The sequence below is a fragment of the Brachyistius frenatus genome, unplaced genomic scaffold, assembly GCF_029030835.1.
Source record: "Brachyistius frenatus isolate BFR_SWC_R1_liver_20210118 unplaced genomic scaffold, ASM2903083v1 Contig_25, whole genome shotgun sequence".
NCBI lineage: Eukaryota > Metazoa > Chordata > Actinopteri > Embiotocidae > Brachyistius > Brachyistius frenatus.
In genome coordinates, this window is record NW_027210624.1 from 1,623,556 (window position 1) to 1,638,306 (window position 14,751).

The 14,751-nt window shown below is 38.9% G+C and overlaps 1 protein-coding gene across 1 annotated transcript; it reads left to right on the forward strand.

The window, feature by feature from the left end:
* Nucleotides 1-823: 823 nt before the first annotated feature.
* On the forward strand, nt 824-4,617 carry LOC138620575 (agouti-signaling protein-like). Its single transcript, XM_069697912.1, has 3 exons — nt 824-956; nt 4,092-4,168; nt 4,408-4,617. The coding sequence occupies exons 1-3, from the start codon at nt 824-826 to the stop codon at nt 4,615-4,617; spliced, it is 420 nt and encodes a 139-aa protein (XP_069554013.1).
* The last annotated feature ends 10,134 nt before the right edge of the window (nt 4,618-14,751 follow it).

Below are 14,751 nucleotides of genomic sequence, written 5' to 3' on the forward strand. Positions count from 1 at the left end.
CAGCAATGTGAGCAGTGGGTGGATGTGTGTGAGTGGTTGAAAGTGCAAATACACATTTGTTGAAGCCGGGTGGATGGAAGAGAGAGTGGAGCAGGGGCCAGATTTGTAGGCTCGTCCAGAAGGCCCCAGGTGAGCTGGATCCGCCGCGGCGACTCTGCTTGTCAGAGAACTGCCTTCTGAAGTAGGCGAGACCGCTTCCAAGCCACAAATAACACCTCAATAATTAGTGTATATTAAACCAAAGAAGAAAAAGATGGTAAGGCCAGGGAAAACGCTGCAATTATGTTATTTTTCTCAAATATTGAGGCTTTTTACTGCTATTGTAAAATTAGCACTGACACTTTGAATAAGTAGGTTACACTGTAAATTTGTATGTTTGTATGATCAAAATAGAATAGTACAAATAAATAAATAGATACGGTTTTATGTTTTAACATTCTTTTATTAGATTTCGAGTTTCTATATCAGAGAAATAAAAGTTAAACCCCTGTACAAACCTGCTTGCCTTAAAGCCACAGAAACTATTTCTATAAAAAGGACAACAATGTAATAAGAAAATAATCTATAAGAGTGGACTATAAACTAAAACCATGGAGGTCACTGGTGTTAATTCTGCTGACAGGCGTCCAGACAAAACAGGGGGGCGTGTACTCCACGTGTGTAAGCCTGCCTCTCAAATAAGTTAAAGTTGGAGACGAGTGAGAGGCAGAGACAGAGGAGCAAGGCACTAAGTTATATTTTAACAAGCTTCAGATGGCAACAGCAAGACGAGATCTTTCCTGCTCCTTTGTTGCGTCGTAGAAGAAGTGGCCGGTCAGTCAGGATGAAGCTGGCAGTCTTGTGTTTGTGCATGTTGCATTTGGCCTTGGTGAGCTCGCGTCTCTTCGCGCGCAACGATCTCCAGGCAGCCGAGAGCAGTTTGTCTCTCGGCGAGGCCCAGGCGCCTCGGAGCACAGGTGAGTGCCGGGGGCTGCGCTCCTCTTCGTTACGCACGGACGCTAATGGTTTTAATCAGAGAAAACCGCTCATAAATACAGAAATTGAGAAAAGCAATCATGAAAACCAACACTCAGTAAAAGGAAATTCTGAAATCTATGAAAAGAAAATAGAAGTGATTTAAAAAGCGTCCTGGAAATACAAATTATTGTAGAAAATGATGACAAAGGTAGGCTCTAAATAAGCACAATTAAATACCATATAAAAAAATTAAAAAATCCCATACAGTATGAACTGCAAAGCGGCTATTATTTTTTATAAAGAAAATACGGAACTGTAGAGATGTGGTACTCGCGTAAAATTGACTGCGTTATTATACATTATGACCATGCAATTTCCTATTTAGCGTTATTATTATGGGTTTACTATCAACCTGCTAACGTGATGCAACTGTACAGTTTGTCATGCTAAGTGCAAATTTTGTCAAATTTGAAGAGACCTCAAACTCTATCCACTCACTTCACATTAATGAATTTCAGTCCAAGTGTGAAATATAGAATATGTCATGTGCTTTGTCTTCAACATTTTAGGTCAATTTATGTTGTTCACAAAACCAACAAAAAAAAAGACGCTGAACTTGACCTACAATCCTGCCTGTGTTGTATATAGTCTATTTCTGGTCATGTTGGTGGTCCATGATCATTGTAAAGACCTCAGACTGATCCAGATGTGTATATTCTGTGATGTGACCGAAAGCCGATCAGAGAGACTGTGGGGAATTAGGCGCAATGTGATGTGAAAAGAATAATGAATGGTCACCAATTCATATTGAGGTCTATGTGTATGTGGGTGATTTATGTCCACTGCATTAAAAAAAAAAAAAAAAATTCACACTGTAGTCACAATGCCTTTTAAAAAGCAGCAGCAGAAATATTGTTCAGCCTAAGTGGAACCAGTCAGACTTTTAGCTGATGCTTTTATCCAAAGCGACTTACAATAAGTGCATTTCAACAAAACCCAGAACAACAAGAATCAAGAAAATACAATTTCTTCAAGAAAGCTAAACTACAAAGTTCTATCAGTAAGTGACATTTAGCTACTAAAGTTCTACGATTCAAGGTAAAGTCTGAAGAGGTGTGTTTTTAGTTTGCGGCGAAAGATGTACAGAGTTTCTGCTGTCCTGATGTCGGTGGGGAACTCATTCCATCATTTAGGAGCTGGGACAGAAAACAGTCTTGATTTGATTTTGTAGAGTGTTTAGCTCGAAGTGAGGGAGGGACAAGCCGATTGGTAGAAGCAGAGCGGAGGGAGCGGGCTGGGATGTAAGGTTGGACCATGTCCTGGATGTACACTGGACCCGATCTGCTCACAGCACGGTACGCAAGTACCAATGTTTTGAAATGGATGTGAGCAGCTACTGGTAACCAGTGAAGGGAGCGGAGGAGGAGGAGGAAGAGTAGTGGAAGTGAACATGCAGTGAGTGTTTAGATGGTAAACGACACAGAGTGACAGGAATACTTAGGCGTGTAAGGGAGTCCTATTCTCTGATGTATCGCTTGTGGTCAGGTTCACACGTGTTCATAGTTAAAGTATTTGAGTGATTTATCTCTTAAATGAGACAATTTTATGTTTGTCCAGATTTATTGTTGCACAATTTCAGCAACTAAAGTCTAAAATATGTGACTTGGGGCCTTTAGGGCTCTATATATTTTCAATTGTGGTACAGTTCTACAGGAAAGTACATGCCGATCTTTTAATATGGAGTTCTCCTCTCATGGGACAAAACATGAATTTGTGTAAAGATGGTGTTTATTTGTGTTTTGGGTTTTAGGAAGGAACTGTTAACAGTAGCTCATACAGATTTATGAGAAGATTACAAGCATCTGCTGACTTGTAGCAGGAATATCTTTAAATGGAGTCGTGTTAACTGCGTTCGTGGATAAGTTGTACTCTTGAGTTATTTACCACCCTGGAAACTCCAATTTCAAGAGTTGTGATGTGTTTGCTGACGTTTAAAGAAATGGCAGCAAAATGAGGTTAATTTTTTTGTTGGAGATTAAGCTAATATATTGTTTTTAGTCATGGAGAGTTTATCTTCATAACTTAGGTAATAGCCTACGTCTGAGGAAAATGTTGATCTTCCCAACAGTCTCAACTTCCCCTCTGTGCTTTTGCATTTCCTGCTTTATATTACCCACTTGTAAACTTGATAATCTACTTGCCTCTGTGGCTTCTGGTCACCGACCACGTTGCTGTTGCTGAGCAACTGTGTTTTTACGCTGTGCTTTAGTGACTGTAGTGATGTCTCAGTGCCATGAGTAGTAACTGTGTCTTTGCTGTGCCATTGTTTCTGGAAATGATACCTTAGTGATTAATACCTACTCGATTTGTTTGATGTCAAACAAAAAAGTTTTACTATCATTTATATTTGTCGACATTTGTTGTTATATTGTAGAATATTACAATTTTATGCCAAAAAAAAAAAAATCACATTACTATTTTTCTTGCGTCATGTAGAGATGACATTCCCTGACAACTGGTCCAGAAATATAGCCACACCTTGGGAACTATGTTTAAAAATGATTTTTTATTATGTAGAAGACTTTCATACAAATCTCTTGTATGTGTTATTAAACAACCTGGGATTTCAAAGATGACTGCAATTTAATTATATAAAATAGGATGCCAGATTCAGAGCACACACAAGGTGATATATCAACCCAACATTACGTCACAGCATGTGATACCCTCCTCGGTCCACTGCGTGTCAGAAAAGTAAGGTGTCTTATTTTTAGGCAACAAAGCTACTTGGTCAGTGTGTGAAAAAGATCATGTTTGGGGTTCAAATTCTACGTTCGTAACTTAAATTTGTTGATGTAAGTAAGCGATGTCCTGTGTTTGTTCCATCCAACTAAGACTTCAGACTTCATCAATCATTGTACTTCACTACCTCCATCACATGACCTCCGTCTTCCCCGAAACACGGCCTCCTCTCGTGATGACAGGTGTATTACACACTTTAATATGATACTGAGCTGAATACAACAGCCACAAACTGGGGCTGCTGGTGAACAAAGGTTAGACACAAAGCAGGCTGGCAGAGATGTTCTGAGGCATTTTTACCAGATCAAATATTCTCAATGTTGTTTCAACAGGGTCTTTGAACAAAGGCAGAGTGAGACCGCTGTTTGCCAGGAGAGGACAATACGAACGTCAAAGGATTCATGTGCCGGTAAGATGGACATCTGCCAGCCACATGAAACATTGACAGCTGTGGGCCCTAGCTGTTCATGGTGCCCCCTTCAATAAATGTGAATATCTGGAACCATAAAGCATTCCAAATTGATTCCAGGAAACAAAGACTAAACCTTTCATCAAAACAAGAAGTTGAGACAATAATACTGAAACACTCCACAAGACTCAGATTGTTTTTCTTACACTCTTAAAATTTCTGCTTTCTTCACCCTCCAGAGGCCAAGAGTGGTTCCTGTTGCTCCGAAAAACATTGCTCCTCCTGCCAAAGTGACAACAGATCCTGTGATCTCCAACTGCTCTCAGCTTACACAAAGCTGTTTTCCCCAGTCTGGTTGCTGTGACCCGTGTGCTACATGCCACTGCCACTTCTTCAATACGATCTGCTTCTGTTGGAGGGTAAACTCACAATGCAACAAGAAAGGATAGAGCACAATGCTGAGACAAAAAATAAACTGCAGCGCACGCTACTTGCCCGTGAACAGCAATGCCCTCACCCACACCGCCACAATTGTGTTGCAGCAGTTTACTGGACCACCTCAACACACAGACTGATGGGACAGCAGGCATGACGTCACAATGCCAGCCTCTTAAGACGGTAAATTAAACCTAACTAAATGACTTTTACACCTCTTTCGAAAGGCTTGATAAACTACCCACCATATACGTAAGCTTAAACTCTCCTAAAACTCATTTATTCTTATGTAAATTCCTTTGAACAATATATTGTCTGTTATCAGTATTGTAAGAGCCACAAGTGTATAATATTAGTTAATTTGAATTTCAGGAATATTAATAATTAAATTTCTGATTCATGCTCATTTTGCAGGAAGTAGTGATGGAAAATATATTGAAAGAAAAGTTCATGTCCATTTAATGTTAACAATTGACGTTCCATTTGTTATTTGTGATTTAATGACGTCATGATGGCAGCAGGTGCCAAACAGAGAGCTGCATTAGACACGGGATCAAATAGTTTTTCTATCGTGTGACAGAGTGTAATATTTGGTGTTTTCAGTAAATGTTTTTCTTGGAAAAAAAAAAAAAAAGATCTCCTGTCATTCAGAAAGAAAGTCACCTCATTTGTGGCTTATTTTTGGATAAATCAGACGGAGCACCGCTACAGGTATTATCATGATCCTTATTGTTATTTGTGATATTGCTGACGTTGTTGTTGAATTTCACTAGTTCTTGGAGCACCAGTGTCCTGTGAATACATATACATGTTTTGTATTGTTTTGTTATCTTTTATGATATTATAATGTCCAGAATTGTGTCAATTACACGAGAGCTTTATCTAATTAAAGAGCATTCTTTGCAGACTAATCTTTGGTCGTAATCAGTGAGTTATTTAATTCTCTCTTGGAAATGAATTCAAGCTAAATGGTCTTTTTACATGAACCTATATCTGCTGTCTTTAATGTGTATTCTTTAGGGAAAATGGTATGTAGTCACCACAGTTCAAACCTGAATAAGGGTTTAATTGGATGGTGAGATTTGGAGAATGAAAGCATCCCTCATTGCTAAAATGTGAGCAAATTCAGTAAAAATAAAAAAAAGATTTTACACCTCAAAGAAAATTCATTGCAGTTCAGCATCACAGTCAGAAACGGTTTTCCGGGAACAGCAGCTTCTTTGCAAACATTGTGGCTCAATAAGCATCTTTTACATCAGTAACACATAGCTTGACATTTCAGGGAATGTCCTCATTCAGCCTCTTGCTGAGAGTTAGATGAGAAGATCAATACCACAGTTATGTGTGAGACAGGGTTGGCATTTGTAGCTTTATGATTCAGTGTTACGTTCTCACACAGCCAAAACAAGTTTCATGACAAATATGAAAATGGAATGTCCATGAAAGTTGTACAACTAACTGTGATAAAGAGCCTACCTGGTTCGATTAATGAGATTCACCAAAAGTTTATGTAAAAACAAAACGTCACAAGCTAAAGTTTAGTTTGTGGCTTACAGTTGTTTGTAGAAGTTGGAATGTATTAAATACCTGCAGCTTCATACAGCAGCTGGGTCCATATGAGTGTCGTCAAAGCGAGACAGCTGTGCACGTTTACATAAATGGTACAATAGTGGTACATTATTATTCATAATTAATCCTCAAGGACAACAGAATCAGCCAGGATTTAATCACAATAAGTAGGTAAGCTGTCACACAAAGAGTCAGTTTAAAGACTCCATTCAAAACAGCTGTTATATCGTGGTCATCCTCAGTTTAACTCCTGAGCTCCATAATCGTCGTCTGGACATTTTTATATGGTCTGTAAAAGTCAGATCCATTTACTCATGTCAAGTTTACTGTTGAGATTTTCCCAGTAAACATGTGTGTGTGTTTGTCTGTTTTCATGTCTTTTTATTGTCACAAGGACCAATGTGTTCCATAAGTTGCAAAAGTTAGAAAATAGTCAATACACATGGACATACTTTTCAGATATAACAAATACATGTAATCAGATTGTTATTTCTCGTGGGGTGTTACTGTAATCTAAAGTGAGGTAGATACCAACAAAAAAAAAGCTGGTTTAGAAAATACACAGGCAACTACATGAACAGCATGGTGGACAGATTTGATCATTAGAGTGTGAGAGACAACTTTGCCCTCTGGGTTGTCTACCAGAAAGCGTATCTAACACAATCCTACCCCTTCCCTCTTCCCCTACCCCTGACCCTCTCAGAAAGAACACCCTGAAGACAAACTTCTCCCCAAACCAATCGATGAGAGATCATGTACTGACAAACAAAGCTAAAAATCCAACCCTGAAAAATTAATTTGTATTATATATCCATGATGCTGTGTACAATTCAAATATTTTAATTCATCATCCAGCTCAAGAAATATAAAGTACACAAGTGGGTCAGGTCTGCACCTCTGGCTGTTATCTCCCTCCAAACTAATGGGGGAGACCCAAAATGCTCAAAAGGAAGTCGGCTGTAAAAGTAAAGAATTATTTCACATTTGTTGTGAAACAAAGTGAGTTGGCTGATGTCCTTCCAATTTCCTCAGTTGTCTAGAATATAATATCCTGGCTTCCTGAATAAATTATATCTCAGAAAAGCAATATCACAGGGTCTGGGCCGTGTGGGTGAGCGGAAAGGAACAGGCACTGTTTTTGTATACACAGAGGTCATCCATGGTCCCAGAGCAACAAGCTGATGGACGGATTTGAAAATCAGGTGAGATGGCTCCTCACAGCTTCGTGATCCAGTTTGACTGGGTGTCTGTATGAGGACTCTGTCACGTGCAGTCCTTTGCAACACATTTGTCTATTTTCTTTAAATTTCCTGAAAAGCCTCAGATGCTCGACAGGCTCTGCTTCTTCCTCTTGATGTATAAGTTGCTATGTAGCGCCCAAAAGCCCTGTGGTGTGTCGAAAGGTGTCTGACCATGAAGTAACACACTGATGTCAGGAAGCATGTGATCAAAGAGTTTGTATACTGCCAGCTACCATTCATTTCCCCTTCTCCATTCTTTTGGATCCTCTTCACTGCAGATTTCATAGGTGTAATGTTTGCAGAGTTGCCAAACACCAAGACTCTGCTTACAAAAAAAACACATATTTGTTTCCCATGGGACACGTGATCACGTGTATGGCACATGTTTACCAGATGTTGCAACATATGACAACATGAGAAAAGTATATGGGAAAGTTTTAGAAATCTTTTTATTCAATGGTAGCACATGGAGGATATGTGAAAACATCTTATCACACGGCAAATTTTCACCAATACATTTTCAACAAAGTGCTATAATGTGGGCACTAACAAACACAAAGGTTCAGCAATATTAATAAATGATATTAATAATTCATATGGAACCTGTGTAAAGACATTACATACACCGTACTTTCATGGGAAAGAAGAGAAAGCCTAAAAAAGAAGAGCTGCAGCAACTCATCACAATAATCAAGACCTCTACATATGCTGCGTTCAAATGAAACTTGTGAGCTCGTGGTTACAACATGGGAATTTGTAAAGTGTGCACTGTATGGTTGGCGTTCAAGTCGTTAAGTCATAAAAAACTTTGCAAGGCAACACCAACATGGATGCAGTCTAGAAGCCACAGAGGCTAACAATTTAGCAAGCTAACAGGCGGGAAATGTAGTGCAGGAAATGCAAAGTCAGAGAGAAAAGATGAGGTTAGGTCAATATATTCCTCAGACATTATGAAGACAAATTCTACATTACTAAAATGACAATATATTAGCTTAACATCCAACAAAAAATGGACTTATGAAGTCACTCAGACTTCATTTAGGATAATATTGTAAAGGCGAGACTACAAGGTCAAAGTCTCTAAAACAGCAGATCTTTTGTGGTGTTTACAGTATAGATTGGTTGGTCCCTTTCAAAAGTGGTCCAAGAAAGGACAACTGGTGAACCGTTGACAGGATAATGGGAGCACATAGGGAGTGAATGCTGGCCTGTGTGGTCGGATACCACAGAACAGCTGCTGTAGCACAAACTGCTGAAGACCCACAGACCATCGTAGTTTGCTGGGGCTGCATAGCCTCAAATCCATTGATTAAGTGGACGTAGTTTCTGGGTCTGAAAAATTAGGCTGACGCTGAAGTGCCTTAACCTGCAATACCATTGCAGTGTCGCTAGAGGTCGGCCCCCAAAGGCCTCCGGCTCCATCAACTCCCATTCAACGAGAATTAGAGTTATTTCGGTTTAGCTAGTTTAAGTCGCTCCTTCTTATTCATTTTCTGGTGGTCCATCTGAAAATAACCCGTCATTAATTAAAAAATAAGCTCCAAAAAGCTGTGTTTATGGGGGGGCGTGTCTGTTTGATTGACAGGCCTGTGGTGCAGTCAGGTGACAGCCATCGATGGGCGGGACGGAGTATCGCCGGGTTTCCAATCAGATAGAGTCAGAGCCACCGCTCACTCCTCCCAGCTCGTCCAAATATGGTCAAATCTGGCTCCAAACCGCTCCAAACTAGCAAGATGGCGCCGGCCAAAATCCGAACTCGAGGCTTCACAATGGCCGTTCCCTAACCAATGTCACTGTTGGTTGCCGCTTGCTAAAATCTGATTGCCCACGCTGACCTTTGTCCACTGCTGAATGAACCTACAATGGGTCCATGAGCGTCAGAACTGATCTGACCTGGTCAAATGAATCCCATTTTCTTTGTGTGGACAGACATCTGTGTGTATCGTTTATCGAGAGAAGAAATGGCAAATGGATGCACTATGGAAGGACGGTAAGCTATCAGAGGCAGTGGCCAATCATCTAGTCTAACGGTCAAACAGGAAACCTTCTATTCTACTTCTATTCTACTGCTTCTTGTTTCAGACCACGTAGGCTAACGAGCCCTGCCATACTGCAAATCTTGTCCAAGAATGGTTTGAGGAACATGATAAAGAGATCCAGGTGTTGACTTGGCGTCCAAATTCGCAATCTTATTGAATGGAATATTGTCTGGAATTGTGGAACATGCTGGAAAATAGAGTCCGAGTCTCTTCTCAATTTAAGAGCACTTAAAGCATCTGCTGCAAGCATCTTAGTGCCTGATACCACAGCACACTTTTACAGCTCTTACACAGCCCATTGCGTGAGTGGCCAGAGCTGTTTCATCGGCACGAGGGGAAGTGACACAATATTTGACAGGTGGTTTTAATGTTGGGGCTAATTGGTGTAAATTACAACGATGTTTTATTTGCAAGACGACCAATAGTTTCTTGCCTTCCTGAGTATGGAAACGCTCTCTCTCTGTTTACAACAGCCACTCAGTGTCGGCATGGGGTTGATATAAAAAGACATGATGTCAATGCATACCTTCCATGTAACAACCCAAGATACAGCCTCAAAAACAACCATATAGTGTCAACAATTGATCTGCCCAACTAAAATTATGCATTGTAAAGCCTCCATTTATTGCATGGCTGTTGTGCTGGGTTGAATTAGAAAAAAAAAACTGGTTTTGTCTTCCAGTCCCACATATGGAGGCACAGTTGATTTTGATGTGCACGTCTGGGATCCATACTTGGAAAACACTATGTAAGTAGCCTGGCCAGATAAAAACCTCTCCAAATAACTCGTTATTGTGCTTTGATTTTGCAGCTTTTGTTGCCTTTATAAGCTGGTCTGTCATTCCTTCATCTGGCACTGAATGACTTGAGGATGAATTTATAAATGTCGAAGGCTTGCTCATAAATGCTTTAGTCATGGCAGTCGTAAATATTACTTTTTGGACAAATTTTTATTGAGGCCATGTTGATCACTCGGATGACACGAGAACAGCTCAAGGCCTTCTTTATGTGGCATAACAGAGCTCATGTCTACTTTATATTGTGACAGAAATATAGGCCAGACAATCCTGCTGAGTTCAAACAACCATATTTTGAAGAAGTCTCTTTACTTGGAAGATACCTATTTTTTTATTTTTTTATTACTATAAGGTATAAAAGGGCTAGCGTGGCTTTTGGGATGTGTGTAAGCGGATGTTATAACTCCCTTGCAGGTCTACTTGTGCCAAGACCAACATCATATTTACAGTGTGTTCAAAGTATGAAAAATTAGACAAGTTAATGTGCATTTGGCACAAGTGAATAAAATTACATTGACAGAGTGTAACAAATGTTAATGCTATATCACCTTCAATATTATGTTTTCCATCTGTTTTCTACATTGTTAAGTTAAATTTGTGAATTGAATACAGTCCAGAGGGAGACAGCCTGGAAGTTACTGAGAGCTTTAACTATTCTCACTGTTGGCTTGGCAAACACATTTAGCTTCTAAGAAGGTGTATTGTAAAAGGGCTGAAATACTGCACTGCTGATTTCAGTCACATGCATTGTAACATTTATTGCATTCACTTGACCTCCACCTATACCATAATCCCGTTTCTTTAATTGGACTGCGAGTTTACTAACTCCTGACTCCACTTGGCTTTGGCTGATGTCGTTAACCATAGTGGTTCACATCACACTTTGGGGAGTCCATACACAACTGTACTTGTAAAAACCATATAGGTTTGAGGGTGATACAATTACATCCGATTGTTATGGAAGTCCATCTGTCTTTACATTGTTTGTGGAAACTTTTCCTGTACAAGTAATGTATAAGCATCTTATTCCCACAGTATATAAAATCCCTCCTGATATATGTGTAAAACCACCCATTCAAACTGACTCACACCTTCAGTAGGTTATTTGTGGTAATAAATGTTTTAAAAAAAAAAAAAGGATACAATGGCATCCTCTGCTGGTCAGCATACACGTACCAGACACACACAAGCAGCATCTTACATGACAGTTTTAACAGAACAGGTTTCATTCTTTTCACCCATACATTTTGATTTACTTTAGATTCGCATGTGGACAATTTGATATGTTGTTATTTGTAATGTGAACACTCAAAAACCAGCATTTGTGACTTATTAGTGACTTAAAGTTACTGACCTGCACCCCACCTCTTACGAGTATGAGTGTTACCAGCTAGAGTCACCACTGACGTGAACCTGAAAGGTTGTGGAGCATCCTTTGACACTTCAGCAGTTTCTTGAGAGACACCTATTCATGTATACATATGCAGTTAAGTCCTAAAATTAATGGGCCCAACTTTGTGAACTTTGTTAACCTGACCTTTTCATCACATTGCCTATTTGGGAGATAAAAGTGTCGTGACTAATTCCAGTCCAAATGGCTGTTTTTTCCCTTTACAGCAGAAAGTTGAACTGTTCTTAATGGGGGGAAACACATAATATAATTGACGGCTCCAGGCAGTTTAATTGTCAGCAATGCAGATGTGCAGCATGCACAGTACCAGGACAATCACTCACATGGCATGCAGCCTTTAACAATGTTAAGAGTTCCACCTGCACTTCTCCCACTATTACATGTCCAAAGTCTGCCCACCTGTATCAGAGTTTGTAGCATCAAAAATGTCAACACACTAGTCCAAAAGCATAATTTACTGATTTAATCATCTTTGTTTTCTGCTAGCAATAATTTTTCCTTTTACTGCCCCACAGAGCAAAACAATACTCAGGTTGAATATAATTGCTCATCGATATTACTGAGTCACCGGTTGTGGTTCAATAATGTCTGGTGGTTCAAACTCACATCTCTGCCTGCTTTTCATTTTCACACAAATCCTCCTGCTTGTTCTCATATTCTGAGACACTGAGTTTAATTTCAAATGGTTTTCAGCCAGTATATGTTCAATAGTTATCTTGCAAGAACAGGTATTAGCTGTTCAGACATTGAATGAGAGGTCTGTTGCACATGGTGATAGGGAAATAGCATATGAATACTCTATTTAAAAATATATAAAATGGGCATTTTTGGATTGAACATCTGGATTGCCTGAAGGCAATTGTGGCTTAATATTAATTTGATCATTTACAATTAGTTCCTGCTACTGCACACTCATGATTCATTTAAAGTCAATCTGTTGGGCCATGGGTCTGTTGGGCTCTATTGGTCCATTACCATTTACATTGTACATAAATTACTATGCTGAAGTACATGAATGCCCATTTTTTTATCCACCCAGCTGAGGCTCGGTTTCGTCGGGTCCATCGGGCTCTTTCCAATTGCCACTTCTTAATCACAAACCTGTTTTGAATTCAGGAAAGACAAAGTATATGGTTTTACCTCTACCGCCGACTCGGCCTATCCTGTCATGAAAACTTTGGACATTCCCACAAACACCACAAACACCTAAAAAAATTTCCCCTCGGGGATTAATAAAGTATATACCATACCATACCTGGGAAACTGGGTTGACAACAAACTGCAATTCAAAATTCAAAAAGTAAATAAATTAGCACATACAGTAGATGTTATCACACTCCAATAAGACTCCACAGAATAACACTGATTGATAATTAGTGTTGAAAGAGTAAAACAGAGGTAGATGTATGAGAGATTTTCCATATGGTGACACCATTTGTGTTTAAGGTCTGGAAGTTCTGAGTGACTGGTTTAATTATCACCCTGATTCCTGCTTTATGTTTATCAGGAAAAAAACTAATATTTTAAAATATGCATTTTCTGTTGTTATGCTTGGTATGATCGCAGCTTCCACAATTATCTGGAGACAAAGGAAAATAGCTCAGTGAAAGATTGAGGGAATGCAGACTGCCTCCTTTGAGTCTATGCTTAACGGATTAAAAGGCAACTTGGAAGATAGAACGACCCTTTGGGATGTCGTTCAGACACACTTAAATACTGATGGAAACCTTGTTTAAATTTCAAGGGTAGCCAAGAATCTTTATTGACTGCAGCTCACTTTCTCTGTATTTCTTTGCAAATGGAATTTATGGAGTAAAGTGTGTAACTTATTTCAATGTGTTTTATATTTACTTTTTTTTTATATATTTACTTTTGTCAATCATGCCGTTGCTCTGTTGATGCCCTTTTCTTTGTCTCGGGAAAATGTTATGAAAATTTAAATGTAAAAAAAAAAAAAGAAGATCTTCCTAGAGGCTATCTGTTTTATTAAACCGTAAACCTATTGTGCATTGTACTTTAATTATGTCTTTATCTGATTGTGATTCTACTTCAGATTACTTCAGCTGTTAAAATGCATTTATCACAGTGCATTAGGCTTTATCACTAATGACATATTTCACACTCAACATTGTTCTCTGCATCACATGATTAGATGAACTTTCAGAACTATTTATCAAAAATGCTCTACTATTAAATCTTCCACAGATCAATTTACAGAACTTAACCTATAGATCTACCTTTTGGCCCCATAAACCAATTGTCAGAACTACTTTACTCTTTTTTTTATGACTCTTATAACTAATGTCTTATGTTTGTCTGCCTGTAGTTGTGTTGTTTCAATATAATGTGCTTGTCTAGTTATGAATGTTTTGTGTTCTCATATCTCTCTTAGAAAAGATATTTCAGGTTCAAGGAGACATTTTGATAAATTAAATATTTATTTTACAGTTAAAAAAAATGGATGTATGTACACTGAATTCTAATGTGATTATAGAGGGAACATGTTATTATATTATAATCGTTTGTAAAGACAATAATGTCAAATCATCAACAGATAAAGTTCAAACTTCACTCAAGCTGTCACCCTGAATATTGTCATTATAGAGTAGGAAGAACCCGTAGTTTTGGTTCACTAATTGGAAGATTAATTTGTAGAACTCGGGGTGAACGCTGGATTTCAAACCTCAACCCTGGTAAAAGTCAAACGTTTTTCTCTTGCAGCTAGTTTTCACATAATACCAGCGTTTTCTGGGGACCAGATGTTGAAAGACCCAAAACACACAACCCCGGGTTCTATTACAGATGATATGTGGACTGTATCTAATCATGAACTGCCTGGCCACAACAGCAGTCTCTGAAGCAGAGAAAAAGAGCAGCTAGTGCTTCTGGATGCAAACAAATGACCCCAGCTGGAGGCTGAAGGGCACAAATGCCTCTGTGTGAGAAGCCTCTTTGATAAATGCAAAATAGCAATTTTATTTTAAGTAATACTATGGAAGCCTATTTATTGAAATCAATATCTGAATTGTGAATCGTTTGACTAAAATAGCCTCAACAGTGTTCAACTCATAACAATACAAACAAAGATCTG